This window comes from Sitophilus oryzae, unplaced genomic scaffold (assembly GCF_002938485.1).
Source record: "Sitophilus oryzae breed Bouriz unplaced genomic scaffold, Soryzae_2.0 scaffold_1464_pilon_pilon, whole genome shotgun sequence".
NCBI lineage: Eukaryota > Metazoa > Arthropoda > Insecta > Coleoptera > Curculionidae > Sitophilus > Sitophilus oryzae.
The window spans coordinates 1-11,612 of NW_022146131.1; the positions used below are offsets into that span (position 1 = coordinate 1).

Consider the following 11,612-nt stretch of genomic DNA (forward strand, 5'->3'; position numbering starts at 1 on the left):
AAAGTAAGATTCAGGGTGCTTTTATATATTAGCCATTGGCTCTTGGCAACTCCTTTTACGAACTTTTAAAATCTTTCCTTGGCCCGGATTTGAATTCCGCCCACATAAAACTTAAACGGAACGCGTACCGGAAAAAAGGAGAGCAGATTGCTTCTCTGGAGAGTCATTTTAAAAATTTTACTAATTATAACGGTATTTAATAAATTTGTTTTTTGTTCGCTTTTAATTGCTTCTTAAATTATTCTACTTAAATGGAAAACGGCGGTTTCGTTAAACGAACTTGGTTTTGTTAAGTAAATTGCTAATTTTGTTCGTGCAATATTTACCTTTAAGATTAGTATAAAATGTTAGTAAAATAATAGAGATAGTCTGATATACAGGGTGTTTCAATATTCCGTGGACATATAGAACTACTATGTATTTTTGGAATCGAAATAAGTTTATTGGACACAATTTACCTCTATACAAAAGTGCTTCGTTTGTCCGTCAGAGGGCATCAAACTTTAAAAAAATAAACACATTTTTTCAGATATTTTAAGAAATTTTATTCCGATTTGAATGAAATTTTGGGTGTCTATGTTTTGCTAAGTGCTTTAATATTTGACTTTCACAAAAATCAAGAAAAAGTACGTGAATGTAAAAACTACTTTAACCCCTACATAAATTTTAGTATGAATATTTTCCAACTCAACCGAAGACCGATTTTTTTTTCGTAAAATGATTTTTCCAAAGATTTCCAAAAAATGTTTTTTGTCACATAAAGCTATGGAGGCGCATAAAATGTATTATGCTCTAATAATCTAGTAGGCGAAAATATGAAATTTTATATTAGTATCAGAAATTATATTTCACAATAAGCTTCATAAAAAGCTTAAAAAAATAATACATTTTAAATGGATTAACGTTTTCGGGATTATTTTTTATTGATGCCCTCTAACGGACAAACGAAGCACTTTCATATAAAGGTAAATTATATACAATTAACTTATTTTGATTTAAAAAAATACGTAATTCTTCCTTGTCCACAGAATATGGGAACTCGCTGTATATTTTGTAGGTCTGCCCTGGAAAAATAAATCCTCAATTTTTTTCTCAAAAACTATGCGGCGTTTTTTTTACAAGAGATAAAAAACATATAGCAAATAAATTATTTTTGCTAAATTTTGAGAACCCCTGGATATTTTCTGGGTTTTCTTTCTTATAAATTTAATCTACTACCTACCCATGTTGCCATATATTAACAATATGTAATGTTTTTTAACTAAAAATTTTAAAAAATCCCTAATTTTGATTTTTTTTTCACGAAAAGATCCTCATAGAGGTATTTCTGAAATAAAACCCCTAAAAATATTTGCATTTATTTAAGACTCATCCTGTGGAATTTAATTTATGTGATATTTACGATATTTTTGGCTGTACTAAACATTTTTCTTTTAATATAATTAACTATATTCAAATTTCTCATTGGCCGCCTTCTCATATTGACTTCAACGTTATTAATATACCGGATGTTTTTTAAAAGTGGCTCACTCCTATAACTTTATTTGTTTCACATAAAAAAACAAAATTTGAGATGTTAGTATATAAACGGTATTCTCGATATATTCGTTTAAAAAATAGTGTTTTAAATTTCAATCTAGAGTGGGAAGAAACCTTCGATAAATACATTTGATATTAATGAAATATGCTAGGAATAACCATAAAAGACCATAAAAAAATAAAGTGGATGCGACAAAAGACCCAGGTAATAGATGCACAGAACCAAATCCCCCAAGTGGCAATGGGCAGGACACCTGGCAATAAGGACGGACCACAAAACAGATGGACCACAAAAATTACAGTATGGTACCTACGAGGAATTAAAAGACCTAGAAGAAGGCCAACCATGAGATGGGACCATTATATCATGGAATTAACAGGGATAACTTGAACCCGCATAACCAACAATAGACAACAATGAACCCAACTACAAAGATAGTATACAATATATAATAAATATATAATAATATGAAACATATGTGAGGGAGGCTACACCATTATTGGAGATGGTTGCATGTGCTGAAAATGATGACAATGAAAGTAAAAAATACTGAAGGTACCATTTTAAAATCAAAAGTTGTACTCGTTTCCAATGAAACAGAAAGTGACTGCAACTATTGTGTTGTCCTGTGTTACTAAATGTGTCCTAAAAATTCGTCAAATTATGAAAATATTATATTGATAATAAAAAAAGCTTTTTTTCTTGTAACTGTCCGTGGACATACTGTATACAGCACAATTAATTACAGTACCTTCTACAAATATCCATTTGTGTTTAATTTCAAATAAAAACAGAATAATGATTTACACGACAAGACGCATTAGTACATCAAGCAGAACAAGCCCAATTATTTATGCAACTACCTGTTATTATTTCCAGCGCTTATCCGAAACAACGATTGTTTACAATCCATTTAAAAGCTCAAAGCTGTTATTTATTTATTCGGAAACTGGGGTGATATATTGCCGAGGGCCCCCGATAACCTACACGCAGGGTCGGAATGAATTGATAAATCCCGAAGTAGGCAATAGCTGGAAGCAATATCGGGATATTTTTTCTTTTGGGTGAGTTCGAACTGTTGTAAGAAGGTTTATTTTATGACGTAACAGTAGCATTATTTTTTAAGTACTGTATGATCGAATTAAAACGGCGTTAGAGACGGCTGGGAAATGACAATCAATGATAATTTTGGCGAGACCTATTATAAACTACATCATTTAAAAATTATTTTTACTCAATATAAAAATAAATTACAACCTATGCCAACTGGTAGTAAGCGCCATAAAAAATAAACAGTCAGTATAGTAGAACATTACTAATTCAAACTAATTCAAAAAGTTGATTTTAACAAATTCCGACCGCAGCGCTTCAACGGCAGAAATCAGAAATTATCGGTATGTATTTCACGCCGCCGTCATGTTGATCGCAGTAAAATAATATTGAAATCGTGGTTTCGTCATATTATTTAAGTACTTTAATTTTTTGTTATTGCAGTTATTAAGATTATAAAACACTCAGGTACGAGGTTTGTGTGATGTAACGCTGTTTCGGGTAGTAAAAAAAACGAAAATGAATTCGAACTAGGCGTTGCGTCGTGTTGTGTTGTGACAATTTAAAATGTTAATAAAACTGCCGAAAAAAGTAAAGGAGAGCGTAATAAGAGCGTTGTTGGGCGCAATAACATTCAATAACTCAACTTTCCCGAATATTCAACTCGCCCGAAACAACATTTTATAACTTCATAGTTTCTCACACCGATTTGATCAAAAGCAAAAATGGATTTTAGCAGTTCGACGAAACAAGTGAGTAAATAAAGTGCTCGTTCCAGAATCAAAAAATTAAAATTAATAAATGAGATATACTATGAGAGGATAAAATATAATTTTCAATATTAATGGTATTTTTTTTATCAACTAGTGATTAAATGTTTTATGAACATCTTCAAAAATTATAAGTATGCACCACTAAAAAATTTCGTTATAGCCGAAATAGCCCCAATTATGCCCCGCTAGCAAAACCGGTGCGTATAACTATGCTCGCTACCGTAGTTGAACCCATCTAAAAAGTGTTTTAGCTGAATAATAAATTATAATACAAGTTATATATATAGACCTTCTGAAGATACCAAAATATTTCCTTTTTTATTTTTATGTTTAGAATTGTGAGAAATTATACTTCCTAACGCTTTTAGAATAATTAAATAATAAATTTTTTGTATACTCGCTGTTTAAACCCGTGTGTTTGTATATACTAGTTGATTACGATATTCTCCGATGGTGGCAGCACCGGCGGAAAATGCACCAAACCTATAAATATTCAAAAACACTTTAGTTTTTAAGAGATACGTCTAATATGAACATAAACCGTTGACAATAGACCGTTGACGTTCTGTTAAAATGACATCACATCAAGTCAAACATGTTAACAATTTTTACCTGATCACAATTAATTAATGAAGTAAAATTACTAAAAAGTTTAAATTTTCTGTATATGATTTTATTATGTTTTATATTTTTACTAAATAAAAAAAATTATTTTTAAGAGCTTGTTTTTATATTAATTCTTGGTAGTGTTTCTTAGAGAGACAGATGTGACCTAGAAGAGTAAATAAAATATTAGAGACACAAATAATTTCACTGTGCTGAAATAAAATCACGTGCAGTAGCCGACAACGTACGAATGACTTCCTAATAAAATCACGTATTGTTCCGCCATTTCCTCGTCGATTTGTGCGCCAAATAACAGCACCAGTAACGGCTTGTGAATTACTTTACGACTCTGTCCTTTTATAGCAAAATTTTTCTTTTTTTTTTAGAAATACTATTACATGATCTAAACAGTTCAGTTGTACAGGGACATCATTTTAGGTGACTGACAATTTACAATTTTTCTATTTCCTATTTTATTTTTAATAATAATAATAATAATTTTACTCGAAGATACTGATTTCCTACCTGAAACCTACCCCATGCCCCATCTTGATTTTTTTTTAAATAAAAAACTCTACATCCTTTAGTATCATCCGAAAGACAATTTTTAAATAATTCCTATTCTAAAAAATCAATTTTCCTATTTTCTATTTAAGAATAGTAAAAGAATCGGCATGAAGTATAACAAAAAATATCATACAGGCTTAGTCTTAAATTAATGCAAATTTTTTCTTCTTACAGTGCCATACTCTATACCGGGTGTTGCATCGCCGAGCGGGACATAGGGAATCCCATGTAAATTTTAATGGGGTCAATTATTGCCTTCCCTAATTATTTTAGAGAATAATTCTGTTTAGGTTTATTGAAGAGCACTAAAACCCACATTCAAAAGAATAACTTTAGATATTTTTGATTAGCCCGTTTACGAGTTATCGCCGATTTATTTTTAAATATTTCTCCTTTCTTATGGCCCTGTATTTACTTATGAGCACCAGTCAAGGTAAAAGATAACTGTCAAATGAAGTTGTCATTTCAGAAATTTATCTATTCAGTGCTTTACAGTGCTTTATTAATATTATTAAAAACTCGAACCTACATCGAAAATATTAGCAATTATTATTTTACCTGCTTTACATGATGCCGCTAGGAAAAATCAGGAAGTTTGGTACCAAATGGATGGCTGCCCGGCACATAGTACAAGATTTCCGATGTAGGAATGAGTTTTCAATAATAATAAAGCATTAAATAAGCTAAATTTCTGAAATGACAACTTCATTTGACAGCATCTGTTACCTTGACTGGTGCTCATAAGTAAATACAGTGGGCAATAAGAAAGGAGAAATATTTAAAAAATCGGCGATAACTCGTAAACGAGCTAATCAAAAATATCTAAAGTTATTCTTTTGAATGCTGGGTTTAAGTGCTCTTCAATAAACCTAAATAGAATTATTCTCTAAAATAATTAGAAAGCCAATAATTGACCCCATTAACATTTACATGGGATTTCCTATGTCCCGTCCGACGATGCAACACCCGGTATAGAGCGTCGGCTACCTTTAGCATGTACTTGTGATGTGTGTCATCAGTGTTTCACAAGTACACGGGACCTACAGTTTATTACCGAATCCGAACGGCACTATTTGAGAAGCTGTACAATATACTATAAATACTGTAATGCAAATTTTTTAGGGGTAGTATATTTCGACCCCAGAAGTATGTCTATGGTTGCAGCCTAACTTACTCAACATTTAAGCAAAAATCATTTTTCAAGTGAAACTTATTTACGCGCGTTGGGAGTCAAAATTCAAGGCCTTGACTCAATGCTGAGTCACTCTATATTTTTATTTAAAAAGGCAATAATAGATGTCTGATAAGTTATATTTTTTTTAACATTTTATGTGATTAATTTTTCGGATTTTTCCAATTATTTATAAAATGTGATTCCTATCCAAGAAAATTGTGAATTGGAATTTAGAAATAAATTCACACATTTACCACGTTACACAAAAATTTGTGTTTTAAACTCTAGATTACAGTTGGAGGTTGGAATCTTTTGTGTTATATTAGTAAAATAAATCACTAATTCACCACAATATACCAAAACACTAAACTTTTAAACTCTGGACGCATGTTTTGCTAACCATATTGGCATCATTACCAGATGATTTAAACTTAAAATTTTAATCCTCTGCCGATGATGCTAACATTGTTAGCCGTTGTTAGTTAAACAATATTTCAGTTTATTATTTAAGTATTTTATAAAAGACATTTTGTAGATAGAACTATATAAAATATAGATTTTAAATTTATAAACTTCTTTACCGCGCGCTGGGAGTAAAAATTCACGCCGTGACGCACGAGCCAGCGCGAGACGAAAAGTGGTAAGGACAGCCTAAGCTTAGAAATACGTAGTGACGCAAAATGTATTTGTGAGCAATCCGCGTGTTTATCAAAAATACTGATGTTTTAATACAATTCTTGTGAAAGTGAATCAAATTATTTTTATTAGATGCTACAGACTATACATAATTACTATACAATACAGACGGACAGACTAGTTTCATTTAGCGGTAGTGTAGCCAAAGCTAACCGATTCGGGGTAGATCTACCCCTTTGTAAAACAATTTAACACCGCTATCTCATGACCACGATGAAAAATAAACTTGTGGCAACACTGGGTAACGATCTGTGCCATACGCGGCTAGCGGCTAAGAAAATCATTATAGTAAACTTGATACTGGACCAACCTTGATGTGCACCAATATCCTCTGGTTGTGTGCTGAGAAGAAAATTTTCATGCATATTTTCATCGATAGGTTTGTAGCTTCTGAATAACGGTCCAGGTAAATCATCATTCATTGGCCAGCTCAAAATTTTAATTTAGAGTTTGTAACTTGTATTTTCATTGCAGGGCACTGTCATATTTATTTCAAACAAATAATTAGCGAGAATATTCGTATAATTTAATAAAATTACTGTAAATCATTATAAATAATGAATAATAAACAAAACATTTAAACAAAAACAGACCACAGACCACACAAAATAAATTGTTGGTTAATAGTAGTCAGAGATATAGATGTAGTAATATTTTGGTTTAATGGCCACAGCTGCCAGGGCTGTCCGGTCGGATGATCGAATTATCGTTTTCTAATAAAAAAAGCTAAAAAACATAAAATTAGAAAGCTAGAACAGTTTTATATTAACTCTAATTTTTTGGAGGTTTATAAAAAGCATGCATAAAAAAATATATAACCTTCATATCCTTCAATTTAATAGCTGTTAGTAAAAAGTTTAACTTCAAATATGCGCACATAGTGCACACACTTTTTTTTAATTTTCAAAAGAGGTTTTCGGAATTAATAATCCTAGATTGGATAGATCCCGTCAGCTGATTACAGATTACTTCTTAACTGGTGGTCAGTTGTTTGACGTTTACGAACGCTTAGATCCCAACTTGGGTCAATCTATGATCATCAGATAAACCGAGATAAACTTTTAAATTGTGACTTCTAAAAAGTGTTAAAAGCTTTGTCTGGTCTCCGGTCTTGTTTATGCAAGTGGTTTTCTTTGAATTCATATTTTTTCGGTTTTTCTTCAAAAGTAAAAATGGATAAAATGTTGCTGCTTTTTTATTCAAGATCAAATTTTTAACGATGAAGATGATGACGACGATCAAATGGTTTTTTTTGCTAACTGAGGGCCTTTTAGTCTCAAAGGAGAAAAGGCTTCCAGATTTCTAATTATTATGAAAACCATACCAAAATACATGGACGACGGTAGGACTCTCACATATAACAATTGATTTTTTACTGTTGATATCTCATTATTTTAGATTTCAAAGCTCATTTCCGCATAAAAGGTCAACCGTAGAAGTTTTATTGTGTAGTTTGGGGCCTCATTTTACTCGGCAATCTGGGAGGCCCAGTTACCATTAAAGCAAACAATTGTTACTTTCTATCTGGTATTTAAGTAACCAGGAGGTTTTTAGGTGAGTTGAAGTTTTTAAGTACTAATGAAAAGTAGTTATTTTAGTAGTGAACCATTGTTTTTCATTTCTTTGACAACAAAGCACATAAAGTTTTTAAAATTGATTTTGTAGGTCTATTTCTGATCGTTTCGATGTATCAAAAAGCACAGCATATGAATGTATTGGCAGATTCTTAAATGCAGTAATGGCTATAGCTAATGAATTTATCAAGTGGCCTAGTCATGCAGAAGCCCAAAGAACTAGTTTACATTTCAGGGAGCAGAATGGGTTTCCTGACATAATTGGCTGCATTGATGGCAGTCATGTTCCCATTGCAAAACCTAAAATAAATGACTCATACATAAACAGAAAGGGCTACCACTCTATAATTTTACAAGGAATCTGTAATAGAAAAATATGAATTTATAGATGTTTCTTGTGGTGGGTTAATAAAATATATCTATATACATCTTTTTTAAAATAAACCTAATTTTATTTATCAAAATAAGAAGTTTTAATTATCCAGACTATTGTAGGTTTAAAACATTCAAAAAATCAACTGTTTGTTTGAAACAAATTATGTAATTATTTCTCTAGGTTGGCCAGGTAGTATGCATGACGCCAGAGTCTTGAGGAAGTCAGACTTAAAAATGACAGAAAATCCTGCAGCATTATTTTATGGAAATTTCCATCTACTAGGGGATTCAGCTTATCCTCTTAATAATTATATTTTAACACCATTTAGGGATAATGGGCACCTAAGTGCAAGGCAAAAAAAATTTAATAAAAAGTTATCATCTATCAGAATAATCATAGAACATGTTTATGGTATGCTAAAATCAAGGTTTAGAATTTTAAAGTATGTTAACAGGTATTTAACAGTGGACATACCAAAGCTTACTTTGGTGTGCTGTATACTTCATAATGTTTGTATGAAGCAGAATGACAATGTAGAATTAGAAGATAATTTAGAACCAACTTTGAAGAAGACAATTATTATAGGGAAGAACAGGATCATGTAAGAGAAGCAAAAAGAAATTACATTTCTACTATTCTGTAATTCAAATTTTTTTGTTGTACTAAATTACTATAATGTATATTATTATATCTTGTATTTTTAAAATTCACTTGGTTATTTTCTTGGCAATTTAATGTTCTACAAATAATAATGTGCTTTGTTAAATTTCTGTTTAAAAGTGCCTGTTTATAAAAGTAAAGGTTGTACACTATATTGGTGTGAATAATGTTTTTGATAAAAATACAGGTGCACTTATTAATATGTTTTATTTTACAGCAACATTGCAACTATTTCTTAATATAAAAATATATATACTGTTATATAATTCGCTGTTATTTATTCTTCACTCGAACATGAGAATCCCAAATAGACAAAGACTCCCCCATAGGGTATAACTTTTTTTATATAAATAATTAGTATTTTTTACTTTGACTTATTCACATATTCTCTAAATATGTCCAGAAACTGCTGCTGTTTCTCCATTCTCTCCCCTATAGCGAGACTCCATTTCTGCTCTCACCTCTTTAAACCATTCAGGTTGTCCTAAAAGTTTTCTAGAATCTCCAATTTTTACCTTTTTTTTTTAGGGGTTTCAGATATATTTTCACTGTCTGAAGTATCCTGACTATCAGGACTTTTAATAAATCCCAAGGTATTTGATGCAATACTCATTGGGCTATTTTCCGGGTCTCGACCAAAAATTTCATTCATACTTGTAAAATATGGCCAAGTGATTTTCCCTCGACCAGTTTTACTGTTATTGTCAAGAATGGATTTATAACTCTTTTTTAGATTTTTTATTTTGCTCTCCACTTGTTCAGTTGTAAATCTTGAGAAATGTTTAGAAATTTCAGCATAGATTGACTTGCTTTTATATTTTTTGTCATTTAATTTCTCAAAATTGGTTTTAAACAGCTCTATTAATAATTTTGTTTCTTTATCTGACCAACGTGATGAAGCTAAAAACAATATGAGTATTTATTATAAATTCTCTATTGCATTAGTAATTTTTACCATTAAAATCAGTTAACATTGATGAATTTTCATAGAGAGATCCTTCTGCTGAGCTTTCCATTTCAATATAATTTAGTACATCATCTGTTTCCTCATTTAACACTGATACTGAAAATCATAGTCAAATTTAATATATCTGCATATATGATTCTGGAAAAAAATATTTAACTTCACAGAATTAAGTAAAACTGGAAATGGTACAATACTCAAGTGTTTACAGTAGTAGAAAAAAATTGAATAAGACTACCTGTCCTGTTACTTTGTTTGTTACAAAAATAGCTACAACTAGCTTTTAGTGCTAGATTACTGTCCTAAGTCCCTTGAACTTTATCTCTTTGACCAATGCTGCTAGTTTTTGGGTCATCGGCTTTCTCATTTAATAGAAGCTGATAGGCTAAGAGCCTATTCTTCCTTTCAATCTCTTTTTGCAAGTAGATATTAGCCAACTGATAATCTAAAAAAGATTTGGATAATTATCTACCACCTAAAATACATAGAACTACCTAAAACACATTATTTTTAAACCCTTTGTTAAGAAAAGTTTTATACTTACCTCCATTTATTATTTTCTCATAATCTTCATCAGACGCTGGTATATTGTATTCCTCTCCATCTTCATCCTGAAGAGAGATAATTTTCATTTTTTTCTGCTTTATTGCTAACCGAAAATACTCTATTATCTTTGTCGGAAACACCAATTTCGGTACAAATACAAGTACTAATCCTAATATAGGAACACCCCCCATACAGGAAAGAACCAGAAAGGACTATAGAAAACATCAGATAGCCGCCAAAAACTACAAAATTTTCGAGGTTAGATTAAACAGCTGTTTTAGGATTTTTCTTTTACCCACTAAATTGGTAGGGTAGGAAGGATCACATCATATGATTAAAATCCGATCCATTTTTATGCATTCCGAACGATTATATCTGAAATTGGATTACATTTCGAACGTAAGGATCTCTAATCCATATGATCGAATTAACCCGATCATAGTTTCCGAAAACCCCTAAAGTAAAATAACTAGGTTATTTTGGACTTATTTGAAACACGGTACCAGAGCTTGTACAGAGATCTACTTGCACTTATTTAAGACTCACCCTGTATAAACAGAAATGGAAAAACCTTTCAAGATACAGAATGTTAAAAATAAAATATTTCAAGTAAATGCTTTTTTCAAAATGAAAATTATTTTTGTAATCTCTCCATAGTTTGTCAATGCCATAGATGATGTCATGGCATATTTCTGTCTGACGAACTAATATAATATGTAATATAACTAATATAAAATTATATAATCTGTATCTAATAAAAAGTAATGAAAGAAGCGTCAAATAAGCGTTTAGTTTAAAAATTTGCGGCTTGTGCAGGAAATAAAATAATGAATTAAGATTAAAAAAACAAAATGTTTAAAATACATCTAAAATTACACTTTGTAAACAAAATTGTCCGCCTCAATTATGATTTCAAAACACTACCACAGACTGCTTTCAAATTATGACAAGAAGCAACAATTTGATTTAAACCTTAAAATGTATTACAATACTAAAAAGAAAACAGCAGTTGGATAAAAAATGAGAAAGTGATAAAAATTGAAATTTTAGGGTAGTGAACTTTTATGCCTGGAGGTGTATATTGTT

At 30.9% G+C, this 11,612-nt stretch overlaps 1 protein-coding gene across 1 annotated transcript; it reads right to left on the reverse strand.

Moving 5' to 3' along the window:
• Positions 1 to 9,492: 9,492 nt before the first annotated feature.
• On the reverse strand, positions 9,493 to 10,197 carry LOC115877420. Its single transcript, XM_030893573.1, has 2 exons — positions 9,972 to 10,197; positions 9,493 to 9,916 (listed from the first exon to the last, which is right to left on the reverse strand). The coding sequence occupies exons 1-2, from the start codon at positions 10,030 to 10,032 to the stop codon at positions 9,528 to 9,530; spliced, it is 450 nt and encodes a 149-aa protein (XP_030749433.1). The 5' UTR covers positions 10,033 to 10,197; the 3' UTR covers positions 9,493 to 9,527.
• Between the last annotated feature and the right edge of the window lie 1,415 nt (positions 10,198 to 11,612).